Source organism: Mauremys reevesii, linkage group 2 (assembly GCF_016161935.1).
Source record: "Mauremys reevesii isolate NIE-2019 linkage group 2, ASM1616193v1, whole genome shotgun sequence".
In the NCBI taxonomy this organism is placed as follows: Eukaryota; Metazoa; Chordata; order Testudines; family Geoemydidae; genus Mauremys; species Mauremys reevesii.
In genome coordinates this window covers 241,709,921-241,726,697 of record NC_052624.1, presented here as the reverse complement: position 1 = coordinate 241,726,697, position 16,777 = coordinate 241,709,921, and the positions used below count along the sequence as shown (strand labels likewise).

Genomic DNA, 16,777 nt, shown 5'->3' with positions numbered 1-16,777 from the left:
AGAAAGATAATGCATGTACAGAGAAAAGCACAATGCATACGTTGTTATAAAATGAAATAATTTTACCCAAGTTTACTGTAAGGGAAACAATGTTCTCACTTTTAATGAGCCATTTTTTTCTAATTACAAATGCAGATGTAAGTTCTACTCCTGCTGGATGCTGGGGACCTCTTGCTGAGCCTTACAAGGTGCTGAGCCTCCTCAACTCCCATTGAAACCTATGACAGTTGAGAAAGCTCGGTAGTGCACATTATCAAGCCACTAATTAAGCCATGCAAAAATTGCACTACTACATTTTAATTTGAAGTAATGATGACAGTAAACCCCATAGGGGAGCTAATAAGAGAGAGTCTCCTGGTTTGCTTTGAAGCAATTACTGTATATCCCTCCTTGTTTGCAGGACTCACCTTGTCACATCACCCACTGGCATGAATCCACCATTCACCACTCCATCCCCTTTTACTTTAATACTTCTGCCCCTTTAATAACACAACAAAAGGAATTTTGGAAAGTGACATAAAAAGGAGAATTGCAGATGCACTGAAATGTATGTTGTCTTTCTATTAATTGTGGAAGGAGTCCATACATCTGCTAAGTAAATGGGATTCAGTTACTTTTCAAGTGAACACATTTGATGGCTTCTAGGTTCATGAAAGTGAGGGTCTAGTACAGCTAGCCAGAGTGGTCATGTTCTGTCATCAGTCAATGGATGTTTTGTACCAGAATTGACTGGGATCCATAGTACAGCAAGCAGGCTAGCAGGCAGGAGCTGTACAATCTTCTGCACATAGTTCTGTCAATGTACCTCATCTATAACATACTTATTAATCTAGTCATGAAGCCAGTTGTGACACATTTTATGGTGATTTTGAAGTATGGGCAAATGTCGAACAAGGCACTAAGATGAATCACTAAACTCATTTTCATGTGTGACCTAAGTAGGATTTGAACCATGATGAAAAGCCAGTTTATTAACTGTTATACTTACTGGACCAGAATTAACATAAAGGAAATGGAAACTGTTAAATACATTGATATTTTTATATCCCTTTATCTGGTGTTTACAGTACAGAGCTACTGCATGGCTCCATGTAAATCACACATAAATCAGAGAAAAATAAAACAAGGGTTACCTGTGGTGAACATCAGTGAGAACGGCTGCAGGTAAGTATATAAAATTGCAGTGGTAGTTTCCATTTGGCTGCTACCTTCTCAGGAGCAGTCACCCTTCTCCTACAGAACTCTCCTAGGGAAGTGAGGAATTTTAGCTCCACAAAACCGTCTCCCTTGACCTTGGAATCCCTATGAAAACTCTTCTGCAGGAGCACTATTGGATTAGCAGTCTTCCAATATTGGAGGCAAGGCTGCAAAGGTGGGGTATGTGGGAATGGAGTAGCAGATTAGCCATTTTCGATACAACCATCTCCTGGTGACTCCTGTGGTTTCTGATTAGAAATCCAAGCCTCACTTACTGCACAGCTGCAGATGGTGTCTGCCTGGGGAAAATGGGGTTCAGAGCAGTTAAATGGGAGACATAAACTGCTCCCAAGATTGGGGGTTCCTTTCCCCAGGAAATCTGTAGGTTGGGGAGATTGCACTCCTTGCCTCCTCCACTAACCCCCTAACGCCTCACCTGTAGAGGAAGATATGATGGAAACTCCAAAGACTGACTCTTGCACAATTTTCTGTGGCCTCTTCTGACCCTCTCATGTATTTCCATAGGAGACTATGATTTGGTTATAGTCATATGCTTTATTTTCCTTATAAAATCCAAGCTCATCTAACTTCTCCAGGCTTCTAAAGAAAACAGGAGTAAAGTTTCTCAAAGAGCCATTATAGCACTTAAAATATTATAATTTTATGAAATAATCAGAAAAAAAAACCTGATTATAAATTACAAGAATTTGTTTAGCAGAATAATAGGCAACTTTGAACCACAGCATCGCTAAAGTTTAGATCTTAAATAGCTGACTTTTTTGAGAAAAGAAGAGACAGGCAGAAATGAGAAATACAAGGTTTAAAAGTAGCTTTAGTGTGAATTTATTTTAAAAGGCTATTTTGATCATGGGATTCAAAATTATTCCCTCACACAAGCTTGGAAATGATTGCAAATATTATAGAAAAACTTCAAATTCTATCAGAAGCTTTTAAAAATACCGAACAGCAATGAATATAACCTTCTTCTATCTCTGCATCCCCAAAGTATATATCTGAACTGAAACATGAGCTGCTAGAACATGTACTGCAAGGAGTGGGGACAGGATTAGTTATGGAAGAGGAGTGGAAGGGAAAGAAGAGGCGATAACTTCCATTTCAGTGACGTAGTTTGGGGCCCAATGCTGCTGTCACAGAAGTCAGTTTTGCTGTTGATTTCAGTGGGACTAATTTGGATTCTTTTTCTCTACAGTTGAGAAATTTTACACATTGACTGTATGCACCTAAGTGTGCAGTGTGGTATAGTATTTGTTAATTTGTTTTGGTCTGGTTTTTATTATTTTGCAGATCTGGTCTCAACTGGGATATGAGAACACTATTATTTGTATTTATATTTTAAGGATATATTTCTAGAATTCAAAATTTGTTTTTGCTTAGGGCTGTAAAAAGATAGAAAAAAAAATGATGAGGAAACCGGAAATTAAATAAAACAACAAGACCAACAAGAAAAAACTGGTTGACTAACACAAGTTTCCTCTAGATGTTTATCTTGTAATCCATAAATTTGCTGATGCAAACTTAAAGCCTTGGAAAGTGCAATAGTAGTTACTTTATCGAATAGTTTCAAATACCAAATGTCAGATATGGTTTAAATAATCATTTCCCCAGAGGAACTTTGCAGCTTGACCTTTTGATTTTATTACAATGGACTACCTTCCCATGAGCCTTTTTAAAGTCGCACGCCACCATCTGTTGGTACATAATGTATGTATGTATTTCCTCTGTAAATGTCTTAGAACAAAGTTTCTACACTTTTATTAAACCATCTATTGGGATATATCCAAAGGACAGGTTTTTTATGTTAATATCATAGATGTAGTTACATATACAAAATTACATTAGCAGCCATGCAATGCAAATTTAATTTTATAGCAGTAATGTATGTAAAGTAGTTCCTATTTATCTTATATAGACAATGAAGCTAAATTCTTATACAGGCAACAAAGCTATTTCTCCCCCCACATAGCCGACACAGGCAAAACTGATGGGTGCTTCTTTCAGGAAGTAATTGACAGGCTGCAGTGATCATTCACAGAGCTCAGAAAATTCTGCAGCATTTAAAATTAGCACCAAGCACCTTCGGTCACTTCTTTGCTTCTTATGAAATAGTGGCAGCAGATGCAGATTCTCTCTCTTTTTTTGGTATGGTGAGGACCTATGTCTGTGATAATTTTTTATATCTTAGTGGAATCTAAAATAGGAGATGAAGAAGAGAAGAAAGTGTTAAAATGTAGGAAGAAAGCAGCAAGCTGTATCTGTCCCCTGCTTACCATTAAAGCCAATGACTTGGAAGAAACACCCCTCCTCCCGAGTACTGTGGTGATGAGCACACTACAGATAAAGACTGTGTATATAGATTAGATAGATTTAGACAGAAATAATCAGCTTGGAGGTGAGGTAGTGCAAATGTATGGGGATCAAAGAAATGCTAATACCAAGGCATGCTAGGGTTTATCCCCTCAACTTGCTGTAATCCTCTGTAGTGTAATGATGAGAAAGAAGCACTTTGAACTCTAGTTATTGCTGTACTAGAGACCTCATTAAATCATGATAGCAAGTATATGGCACTTTACACGTTCCAAGCCCTTTACAAATCCTTGCAACCTAGTGAGAGGGGAAGTAGGTAAATATTATCCATGTTGTACAGACTGATGCACAGAAAGGTCAAGCAAACTTTCCCAACCCACACAGAGTCAGTGGCAGGACTGGTTCCTGACTGTCAGCCTCATGCTCATTCCTCTAGAACACAGTGTGTGTATGCCAACTATCCTGGTGTGACCAGCAATGCTCCATGTCCTGGGCAGCTGAATGAGCAGTTCTGTTGTATGTTCCTGCCATTAGATAGGCCTGTACAGAGCAGGGTTAGGTGGTGGAGCATAGAAAGGCATAAGGACAGAAAGGATGCGCATGAAGTGGTACACAAATGCGGGACATCTGCTTGAGAGCACACAGAGACAGATGGATATCACTCACAGGAGAAGTGAGGCAAAGCAAGGGGGAGAGAGAAACAGGATTTCAATAGGAGGAACTGTGAGGGACCTAAATGGGAAGAGAGGACCCTTAGCAGATGCCTGAGGCTAACTCCTGGGTGTGAAAGAAGGGGGAGAAGCCCATGTCTCCTCCGTAGAAAGTCTCCTGGAGAAAGGGGAAGCCCTACAGCCCAAGTATCTCCCTCTCTTAGGTAGGTCAAGATGGATGTAGACCTGCTGAGAAGGCTTCTCTCCAGGATGATATCCATAGGTAAGGTGAGCCTGTTTTGGAGATGGAAGATTGTGAGATTTTAGGGGGAGCCTGTTTAACTTTATATAAAGATGCAACCCGCTGGGATGTTTAGCTGAGTAGAAGCTGACCATATATCTTTGGAAGCTGCATTACAGAAACTATTGAGCAAAAACTTCAGAAAATGATCATGAAAATGCACAAATACTCTTTCATCATGAAAGATGCAGGGACTTCCTCTTATTTTGTGTTTGTTCAGACTAGCATAATAGGGACCCTTCCCGATTAGAGCCTCCCTCTCTCCCTCCACAAACAATAATAAAATGGGACACCAATTCAGTTCCCTGATTCTCTGTGAATCATTTATTTAATCCTCATGATAGAAACAGAAACTTGCAGACCTAAAATTAGAGAGATTGGGAAACTGTGACTTTTCAGGAGCATGTTTGGTTTTGCTCCTAGATTATAGGTTATCCCATTTCAAAGGACTTGGAGTGGTAGTTTGCACATGTGTGGACATGACAGAAATAATAAAGGATTAGTGTACTGAATATGGGCTCTTCTCCAGTTCAAAGAAAAGGAAAGGGTACTCTAATGGGACTGCTTTTGATGTTGTTGGGTCAACAGGAACACAGATTGCAAAGGATTTATTCTCAGGTATATTCAGGAGCATATGTCCCTGAGAGGGGACATGATAACAGTTTTCAAATACATAAAAGGTTGTTACAAGGAGGAGGGAGAACAATTGTTCTTCTTAACGTCTGAGGATAGGATAAGAAGCAGTGGGATTAAATTGCAGCAAGGGAGGTTTAGGTTGCACATTAGGAAAAACTTGCTAACTGTCAGGGTGGTTAAGCACTGGAATAAATTGCCTAGGGAGGTTGTGGAATCTTCATCATTGGAGATTTTTAAGCACAAGTTGGACAAACACCTGTGAGGGATGGTCTAGATAATACTTAGCCCTGCCATGAGTGCAGGGAACTGGACTAGATGACCTCTTGAGGTCCCTTCCTGTCCTATGATTCTATGATTTCAGAGTTAAGTTTTGGTGTGAACAAAATTGTTATTTTATGGAATTATCTGGCTTCAGAAAAGATTTTCATATGGACATTGTCCTGTCCCACAAGATTTATCTTTGTTTCACCCTGGATATATTCTGCATAATAGCTCTTGCCTGTGGTTTGACCATCTCACAGAAGATCTGGAGAGATATGACAGAGATATTGCAGCAGCCCTCAGTAAAAAGAATGTCATTAACTGTGTACATTGAAGTCTTCCTCCTTGTGACAGGGTTGGGACTCACAACCGCAGAGCCTCCCGCTGGCACATCTGGGAATTAGCTCTGTCCTCTGCAGGGCGCCCTCTGCTGGTGGTGTCCCATCCATCATCTGCTCCGCTGTTGGTGTCTGGACCCACATTGCTCCCTGCGTGGCGATGTCCTCTTCAGGACACTGCCCTCCGGCAGTGCCCACTGCTCTGGTCTCACCCCCTTCCGGGGGTCTGGTGTTATCAGCAGTCCTCCATCTGCACCTGTTCTCGTGGCTGGCTGCAGCCTCAAAGTCTAGCCCCTTTGTCTCAGGGGCCAGCCACAGCCTGTATCATGCCATGCTCCTCCTCAGCCAAGTGTAGTACAAAGGGGAAGGGAGGGACCCAGGCCCATCCGCTACTCTGGGTCCCGACCCAGGGACCCTCTAGCAGAAGCCTCCCTGACCTCCTTCTCTCCTCTTGTCACACTTTGTCCCTGTGAACCCGCTTTGTAGCAAGGCCTGCAGCCTGGGGTTTTCCTTGGTTGGTGGTCCCCAGCTCCTTCTGCCCTTCCACAGCACCACTCTGTCCAAGTGCTACCTTTCAGCCCAGGAGCCAGTCCACTTCCCTTGGCAGTCAGGGAGAGACTACCTCTCCTCCTGCTAGGCAGCCTTTATATAGGGCCTAATTGGCTGCCTCTGCTCTGTCCTGATTGGCTCCTAACAGGCCTCTGTTGATTGGCTGCTGGCCTGTGCAGCCTCAAAGGCCTGTTCCAGCCTTTTCTGTGGATTTAATCAAATTAAGCATAAACGGGGTTCTGCAGGCTTTCTAGGACTTAGTTCTAGAAGTTTCAAGAGTTTCTCTTCACCTTTCCCAGCATCTTACTTATCTGGCCAATTTCTTCCGTACAGCACACTCCTCATAAAAGTATTCTCATTTTCTAAGAGGCTACAGAAAATCCAGCAAGCCATAAGGAGGATACCATCTCTCAACGTATGCTCTATGAGGGAGTGTTTACATCTACTAAGACTTTTAGTTTCATGTCTGGAGGTGGTTCCATGGGCCTGGCTTCATAATAGACTTCTTCAGAGATTTCTGAGTGGAGAGCATTGTCCTGAATAGTTTGTGAAGTGGGTTCTCAGTCTTCAGTCAGTTGTTGTGGATAATTGAATCATATCTCCCAAAGAAATTTCCTTCCAGGACCAAGCTTTTGGTCATAATATGTCCCAGCTGGTCTCAACCCACTCTCTAGCTGGACAGCAGTCTGTTGCTGTTGGGTCCAACTGCTGAATCCCATGTGCTTCCAAGTACCCTGGGTCTGGGTAGTGACTGGGACTTTCAGTCTAAGAAGTGGGACGCCACAGTCCAGCTGTCCTGACCCTGGAACCAGTGCCACAGCCCTCCTGAACACTTTTACTCTTAAACAAAGTACAGTGTTAGATCTTAGGAGAACAACTATTCTGAACACATCCCTCTTCACTGTGACTATTTCTGACAGTCCTGGGTTTGGTGTGAATCCTTGGACTACGCAGCCAGTGTGTCCTTCTTGGGGTGACTATCTTGCTTCTGCTGCGGGAATGTCTTCTTGCTCGGAAAAGCAGCCTTTGTCAGCTTTCTTGCCCATGAACTTTTATTGGGGGAGTTTCCAGGCACTGGCCCCTAGCCCCCACACCTACCTAGTCAGCTTCTGGGTAGAAAGTCATTCAAAATAAATGGCTCCTGCTAGCTGCAGACCTATTGTTCCACTCCAGTGCTGCTGGCCCTTGATTGCTCTGTTACTGATTCCCAGACATAGGTATCTCCACTGGGTGTCAGTTCCCTGCTACAGGATGGATGATCTAATCCACAATGAAGGTTACAATCATAAATGACATTCATAAAACAACTTGGAATTCATAACATGACACAGACATATCCCCAAACTGTCACAATGATTGTTTGTACTGGCAATGGGTCTCAGAAAGCAATCCAGTTTATTTCAGTAATTCACTAGACAAGAACTCAGTCACTTTTTTTCCTATCTGGAAAGAGAGGACATATGTTAAATTTTCAGGCCAACAGTTTGTTTCCTCCTTTGTTCCATCTAAACACTTGTTTTGACATCTTTGCACTAGCCGAGAGGATTGTTGTTGGTGAAGTTCTGAGGATGGTTGTTTCCATTTAAGTTCTCTTCCATCCCAATATGAGGTTTCAAAGAAGGGGAAGTTTATTACATCCAGATCAGTGGGTTCTGAGGATTCAGGATTTCTTAGTTGTTAACTTGTTTCCTTTATTTCAGATTCCACCAGTCAGTAACACACCAGGCAGAGGAGTTGAGTTCATTTGTTAATTGCTATAGTTATTATCCATGTTTATAGATACTATTAACAGGCTAGGATACCTTCTCCCACTGTTCATGTTGCTGTTATGTCATATTAATATGTTATCTTTAAGTTATAGAAATGTAGGACTGGAAGATACCTTGACAGGTCACCTAGTCTAGTCCTCTGCACCGAGGCAGGACTAGATATTATCTAGACCATCTCTGATAGGTCTTTGTCTAACCCAGTGGTGGGCAATCTGCGGCCCGCGTGCGGCCAATCAGGGTAATCTCATTGCAGGCCATGAGACATTTTGCTGACGACCATCTGCAGGCATGCCCTCTCCCCCCCGCCGCAGCTCTCAGTGGCTGCAGTTCACCATTCCCGGCCAATGGGATCTGCCCGCAGTGACCAGCACATCCCTCCCCACCACTTCCCACAGCTCCCATTGGCCAGGAATGGCAAACTAGAGCCACTGGGAGCTGTGGGGGGGCCGTGCCTGCGAATAGTCAATGTCAGGAAAATGTCTCACGGCCCACAATCAGATTACCCTAAAAACCTCCAGTGACGGAGATTCCACAACCTCCCTAGATAATTTGTTCCAGTGTTTAACTACCTTTACAGTTAGGAAGCTTTGCCTAATGTCTAACCTAAATTTACTTTCCTGCAATTTACGCCCATGTCCTATCCTCGATGGTTAAGGAGAACAATTTATCACCTTCCTCTTTATAACAACTTTTTACATGCTAGACGACTGTAATCAGTCTTCTCTTCTCCAGACTGAACAAACCTGTTTTTTCCAGTCTTTCCTCAGGGTCATGTTTTCTAGACCTTTAATTGTTTTTGTTGCTCTTCTCTTGACTTTCTCCCATTTGTCCACATCTTTTCCAACATGACACTCCAGTGGAGGCTTATCACTTGCTAGTAGACTGGAAGAATTATTTCTTGTCTCTTGCTTACAACACTCCTGCTAATACATTCCAAAATGATGTTTGCTTTTTTTTGCAACAGTGTTACATTGTTGATCCATATTTAGTTTGTGATCCACTATAAACTTGAGATCCTTTTCTGCAGTTCTCCTTCCTAGGAAGTCATTTCCCATTTTGTGTGTGTGCAATTGATTGTTCCCTCCTAAATGGAGTACTTTGCATTTATCCTTATTGAAGTTCAACCTTTTTAATTCAGAGCATTTGTCCATTTTACCAAGATCATGTTGAATTCTAGTCCTGTTCTACAAAGCACTTGTAATCCCTCCCAGCTTGGTATCATCCACAAACTTTATAAGTGTACTTTCTATGCCAAATCATATATGAAGATATTGAACAGAACCGGTGGGACCCCACTCAATATACCCTTCCAGCTCAATTGTGAACCATTGATGATTACTCTCTGAGAACAGTTTTCCAGCCAGTAGTGCAGCCATTTTTTGGTAGGTTCATCTAGGCTATATTTTGTTACTTTGTTTATGAGAAGGTCACGTGAGACAGTGTCAAAAGCCTTACTGAAGTTGAGATAGGATGATGTCTACTACTTCCCCCCATCCACAATACTTGTTATCCTGTCATCTGGGGAAGCTTCATACTGAATAGATATGCTGGAGAAAGCACCCCAAAGTTCTGTGCTTTTTGAAGGGCCACTGCTGTTTCTCAGGGCATTAAAAAGAGAAAGAGCCCTTCAGTACAGGACTGGTGAAATCAGAAATATAGGGGTGGGGAAGTGGGGGAAGCGGAGCAGAAATTACCCTATAGTGTTCTCTGTAAATAATAGTTTTTGGTCTGCCTCATCAGCTTGTCACTGAAAAGTCAGTGTTTGTTACAGCAGATAGGCCTGTAATTAGAATACACCATTATCAGCTTACAGCATGCACTATTGGGGCAGCCCTAAGAAGGCCGAATAATGGTTGAAGGACAGTAGTGTAACTCAAGAAACTCCATCGGTGTACATTTTCACATAGACATATGGTAACACTTACAAAAGCTTTTTTTTGCAACAGTGTTACATTGTTGATCCATATTTATTTGTGATCCGCTATAAACTTGAGATCCTTTTCTGCAGTTCTCCTTCCTAGGAAGTCATTTCCCATTTTGTGTGTGTGCAATTGATTGTTCCCTCCTAAATGGAGTATTTTGCATTTATCCTTATTGAAGTTCAACCTTTTTAATTCAGAGCATTTGTCCATTTTACCAAGATCATGTTGAATTCTATGCTTAAATAAATTTGTTAGTCTTTAAGGTGCCACAAGTACTCCTGTTTTTTTTTTTGGATACAGACTAACACGGCTGCTACTCTGAAAAGTGCCTACGTGACTTAGGAGCTTGTGTCTCATTTTCAAAAGTGACATAGGCATTTAGGTGCCTAAAACCCATTATATTTCAATGAGTCTCAGGTATCTAAATATCTTTGCCCCTTTTTGAAAATAAGAATTGCTTCCTATGTCACTTCACATAATTTGTTTAAAATTTGTGGGATTCTATTTTTTCATGTCAAATGCTTCAGTCCCAATGCTTTAGTTCTTCTTAAAATACTCCCCAAATCATTTTGTTACAGCCCAATGCTTATTGGTAACCAAGTAAGAAACTAGTATGCATATGCAGTGGAGGAAAAAAAAAACTGGTTATGAAACATTTCAGGTTTCCAAGAGGTTATTGTGAACAGTGAGTAAAAAACATATATATGAAAACTACGTCGATGGAATCCTTTTTGGTTACATACAGATTATTGCATGATGGGAAAGTTCTGTACTTGAGAGAACATGCATCTTTTTATATTAATCTCATAAATGAGTGAAATCTATTACTGTTCATCACTGTTAATGAGGTAACAGGGTTGGTGCAGTCTTCATTGCAACCCCAGTCATTACACGTATGAGGAGTGTACTTCACTATCTTCTTGTTTCATGATAGATGAGCTCCATAGAGTATAAGATGGGTTCTGAAAATATACTTCCCTGAGAACACTGCATTATCACTCCTGCTTTGGATTAGAACAGAGGATACATCCAATTTTAGTACTGGGGAAGGACAATTTCTGCAGTAGTAGGTATCTTAAAAAAACAAAGATGGACCAGAATTACTTTTCTTTACCTCCTATTCCAGCTACCTCATTTTCTTGCTTTCTTGCTTTCCTCTGTTTGTGATTTCACTCAAGATTCCAATGTCTCCTCTATAGTTACCAGCATTTGAAACTTTTTCCCAGAGGATGTTCTCTGAAAAAGACAAGGTTTAGGAGCCTCCCAGCTATTGGAGGGATGTGTCCCTTTTGCTGAATTTTAAATGAGGTGTTTTGTGTATATCTTAATTATTGGGAACTCAGAACCTAAAAGATTTTTAATCAGTTATTAAAAATGGCCTCTCCTACCAGAGTGGGGGAACTGTAGAAGTGAAACAGGAGCCATCAATTCCTATATTTGCAGCCCTCTATATATTCCCTTGTGTTGCTGCATGATGCTTCATTGAAAGGGCACAACAATGTAAACTGATATGTATGACAGCAGTGGAGCAATCCCAAAGATTCAGCAGCTGGATCAATTTTGAGACATATCCTCAATGTTTAGCTGAACCTGTAGAGAAACCTCTCCAGAGGAGATTCATGTGACCTTCCCATACACTGCCAGTGTGACTTCCCCTGCTTGTTATTGTTCTGAAGACTGAGGAAGGATTATGGTAGCCTTTTTTTAAATAATTGGAGATATACCAATCTCCTAGAACTGGAAGGGACTTTGAAAGGTCATCGAGTCCAGCCCCCTGCCTTCACTAGCAGGACCAATTTTTGCCCCAGATCCCTAAGTGGCCCCCTTAAGGATTGAACTCACAACCCTGGGTTTAGCAGGCCAATGCTCAAACCACTGAGCTATCCCTCCCCCTTCTACTCACACAATGACCTCTTCCTGCTCTTTGAGGGGTATTCTATCCTTCTTCTCTCTTGTGCCCACTGCGATGCTTCTTCTACCACACCACCCTACCCACTTTTCTCCCACCCTGTCATGGGGTGTATCAGCCTGCCCTGCTTTCTCCCTTTTGCACTCTTGCTCTTTACCACTTCCCTAATGGAGGGGAGTGAAGCTTCAGCTTCTGGTGAAGTCAGGCACTGATAACTCCCTCTATATCCCTCCGTCCCAGCTTGCAATGCTGCCTGTGCTATGCAGTGAGCAGCGTGAGAATTGGAAGGGGGGCAGCCCTAACAGGGGATCAGTGATAGATTGCCTCGGAAGCCTACAGTCAAAAACAGTGTGCTCCTGCCATTTGGGATGAGCATCTACATGGAAAGCACAGTCTCTGCTCCACAGGGTACAAATCCATATTTGGAATACCAGAGGAAGAAGCTGGTACTCTCTCAGGCAACAGCAAAGTGTTGTCAAGAACGATTTTTCTTTTGCACTTTACTTAATTGGTTTGTTTTCATTTCCTGCATAGTTCTCACTCTCTGCAAGTCTTTGCTTCCCCTCACTTGTTCTGTTCTGAGGTGATAAGTGAGCCCAGAAAATAACCTCATTCTTGGGTCTCCATAGTGTCACCATCAACTTTCTGCTTAGGGGAGCTGTGCCTATTTCCTTTAAAGCCCATCTACTCCGTCTTTAATCTGTTGGAGACTATGCTCCCTCAACCTCAAATTTCACACTGATCCTGCGGCCCCAGCCTAGGGAGTGAGAATCCAAGAATGAAAACAGATGTGGACCTCCTATAGAGAGCATTGCAACAGGTAGGATTTTTATTATTTGAAAACACTACAGGGAAGTCTTGGAATTCAGAGACCTGATCAACCAGAAGGTGCCCAGAGAGCAGAAGTGTATAAAGTAAATGAACTTTGGCCCAAAATGTGGAAGTCAAATGGGACCCGACAGTATAATCTTGTCCATTGCATAGACCACTGCTATTGGGCTGAGTCACATTTGTACTCTGAGATGGAATGTTGAGGCAGCAGTGGGCAGGGAATATGCTAATACTGACCTGGTAGGACACCTTCCCTTTTTGTAGAGCCAGATAAACACAGCATCATCCTTCTGATTCAATACAAACTATGGATGTGGTAGACAGGTACAGTTTAAGCCTACTTGAGTTAAGACTTCTGAGCTGCTGATAAACCTGAGGATTTTATTTGTCATATATAACAGTCTTGTTCCTGCATTGACAATGACCCATATCTTCATCTTTCGTGGATGGTTGGTGGTTAATAAAGTTATCACCATCAGTGATTTGATCAACAATAAGGCTTTCAACTTTGCATGTATAACCAAGACTTGGATGAATGACACAGGGGGACCTCTGTTGGTGCATTTTTATCCTGCCAGGCATATGGTCTAGCATGAGGCCAAGTAGGATTGAGGAAGTGTGGCTGTACTTTTTTCATCTGATTCATTTGATATTGATATTGTTGACCACAAAGTGTTGCTGACATATCTGTGCACCCTTGCGAGGGTAGTTGGCATTGCTCTAGGGTGGCTGCTTATGTGAGAGGTTGTAAAGAATAGTTCTTTCTCATGTGTCCTAAGTGTTCTTTCATTCAGGGCGTCACAGGGTCTAGTCTTGTCACCTCAACTTTAGAAGGTTGGTAAAGAAACATAATTCAGTAATTAGGAGAAGAGAGAGAAGCCTGCAATTCATTTATGGTGGGGAAGCCCCAAATTCACTGATTAGAAAAGCTTGCTTGGAGGTAGAGCTGTAGATTAATGAATAAGGTGAGTGCAGGGGAGAGGCTTGAATTCACAATTTGGGACTGCAGCAAGAGAGCCCTCTATTCCTCAGTTTCCCATCTGTGAAATGGGGGTGATGGCACTTCCCTACCTCACAGGGATATTGTGAGGATAAATACATTAAAGATTTTGAGCATCTCAGATAGTGTGGTGCTGGAGGCCATGTTGGTATCTTGGGTATAGAGCAGTGGTTCTCAACCAGGGGTCCGAGGCTCCCTAGGGGGCTGCGAGAAGGCTTCAGGGGGGCTGACAAGCAGGGCCAGTATTAGACTTGCTGGGGCCCAGGGCAGAAAGCTGAAGTCCAGGGTTGAAGCCTGTGTCCTCAGCCCCACCACCAGGGGCTGAAGCTGAAGCCTGAGTAATGAAGTTTTGTGAGGGGTCCCTGTGGCATGAGGCCCCAGGCAATTGCCCTGCTTGCTACCTCCTAACGCCAACTCTGGTTTTTATATGCAGAAATTCAGTTATTGTGGCATAGGCGGGCCGTGGAGTTTTTATAGCATGGTGCGGGGGCGGGAGAGCTCAGGAGAAAGAAAAAGGTTGAGAACCCTTGGTATAGAGCAAGGTCGGCAACCTTCGGCACACAACCCATCAGTGTTATCCGCTGGCGGGCCGCGAGATATTTTGTTTACATTGACCGTCCACAGGCACGGCCCCCTGTAGCTCCCAGTGGCCACGGTTTGCCGTTCCCAGCCAATGGGAGCTGCGGGAAGTGACACAGACCAGGGGGACGTGCTGGCCGCCACTTCCCGCATCTCCCATTTGTCCCAAGACTCCTCTTCACACAGGGCTGAAGCTCCAGCAGGTGCGCCCCAGCTCTTGAACTTCTGAAGATTGTTGTATGCAGCCTGGAGGGTCATTCAGTTTAGCCACCCCGGCTATAAAGCCTTAAATGGTTTGGGACCTGCCCCTCCCCCAGGAGTAATCACTTCTGATCCTGTACCATACTATCACAATTGGGAGCATCATAAGCATCTGAGCTAGATTCATGTAGATTTAGAAAGGAGGAGGCTGTTGGCAGGTTTTTCACCAGGAATGGGCGTTGGCTCTGGTACTTCCTCCTGCCCCTCCTCCCCGCTCTTTTGCCTATGAGAGTAAAGACTTGTTAACCTTCTTTGCATGTTTCAAACTCATCTTCTTCATGGCTGTTTGAGAAGGAAATAAGAACAGTGTCATTGTGTGTAAGAGCTATTGTGGATTTATTGTTCTAGTGGGCAAATATTTTTATGCACCATGTGGGTAGTCAATTATATTTGACATGTGTGGTGGATTTTATAGTTTGTCTGCTTTAAAAATTAGTGGAAGTGCCTAGAGCCAGGGATAAGTGCTTAAATTGTTACTTGAAATAAATAAATACTGTAAATAGTTGAAGCTGGCACTTGCAGATAATAGTTGGAACTGGCTCAAGGGTATAAACTGCTCTTGGTCTTAAAACAATAGAATCCTTAACAAAGTTGGTGAAATAAAAGCCCCAAAGAGTTTCTTCTTTACAAACTAACTAACATGATTTATGTTTGGTGACTTAAAAGCTTCATCAGATATGACATGGAGGCTAACTACTAGGTAATATTTTACTTAACTGTAATCTCTATGTAATAGGAACTGTACTTGTCATTGCAGGTATGGTTACAAAAGTATGGCTACCTTCCACCAACTGACCCCAGCATGTCGGTGTTGCGCTCTGCAGAGACCATGCAATCAGCTATAGCTGCCATGCAGCAGTTCTATGGCATTAATATGACAGGAAAAGTGGACAGAAACACAATTGAGTAAGTAACTGGCACTGAAGTGCTCTCAACTTTTATATTTCAACAAAATAAAGTAGGACCGTAGGAACTTGAAAGCACATGAACTGCAATGACTGGGATATCCAAAGAGTGCAGCAATTTCAAATAGGGAATGAAACTGTCCTTTCTTTTTTTCTGCTCTATTTCATACTGGCTAGTTGGCAAATTTCCACTGTCAGCCCTGCCTCGCCCTCTGCTTTTGAAGTGTGATTAAAAATAAAGGATTGGAGGGTTAACTGTGGGAATGGCTAATAGATAACACAGAAGGAGACACATAAGCCAGCTGATAGTGGATAAGAAAAATGTCAGAAAAAGTATTCTGGTGGGCATAAACATTTCCACCTTTGGTGGAAAATCTTCAGGGAAGATTCCTTTGTCTTCCTCAATGCAAAAATCTTTCAGGCTGTCAACTGGTCCATTCATTTAATGGTTTCCAGTGACATAAACACACGTGATCATTTTAATATAAAATAGATTTTTAGTTTTGCAAGCTCTCTGAAATGTTAGTGGTGTTGAGTGTATGATGTATGATTTCACTGCCATTTTGAGTTTTATATCGGTGTACACAGCCTAACTCTGTGCAACATCATGATTGAAATTCATGTACAAAGACATAAAGCAATGTCAAATAAAAAGAATAATAATAAAAGTATAGTAGTGCACGCTTAAGAAAACAAACCTGGAAACTTGTAACAAATGAACTGTTTGCTTGAAACTTAATAGGGATTTTATTTCTTTTTTTAGATAAGTTATTTTGCTTGACTATCAAGAGAGGAAAAATATAGCACCATGGCAATATATCCACTGGTTATTACATGCAAATGAATCCATACACCTATTCTAAAATTAACAAAAAGCTTTCTGAAAAGAATTCTTCTCCCTTGTGCCCAGACCTCCCCCACACCCCTACCCCTCTATGTGGCATTTGTTGTTATTCTTTCATGGTAAAATAGAGGACAGGAAAGATTTTTTTAATCACTTAGCAGTTTAGGAAAGAGTCTACCTAAACTGCTGATGCCAAAGAAGGATTGGAAAAATCATTGTATCCCACTAGCACATGCATTATTGCACTGAAAAGCAATAAAGCGAAGCAGTTTTTAGGGCAGCCCTAAGGGGAGGTGAGTGGGTCAGACGTCCCTGGACTAACAAATTTAAAAGACCTTGTAACAGATAATGCAGCAGGAAGAGAAACAGAAAGTGTGTGCTGCCTTGTGAAATAGCCAGGTTCAGAAGCATGTTTCGGATTCAGCCTCCAGAGTGGTGATTACAGATCAGGTTCCTTGCAGAGCTAAAATGATTGAGCTATGCAGGGAGAGTGCAGCTGC

General features: G+C 42.2%; 1 protein-coding gene across 8 annotated transcripts in view; it reads left to right on the top strand.

The window, feature by feature from the left end:
• MMP16 (matrix metallopeptidase 16) overlaps positions 1-16,777 on the top strand; it is a 290,712-nt gene that overhangs the window by 153,507 nt on the left and 120,428 nt on the right. For all 8 annotated transcript variants that reach the window (XR_005595084.1, XM_039527480.1, XM_039527479.1 and 5 more), the window contains one exon: positions 15,286-15,434. Coding sequence is in view for 7 of the 8 variants with exons in the window: in XM_039527480.1 (XP_039383414.1) it covers positions 15,286-15,434 (149 nt within the window). In the remaining variant the exon portion in view is untranslated. The remainder of the gene's footprint in view (positions 1-15,285; positions 15,435-16,777) is intronic.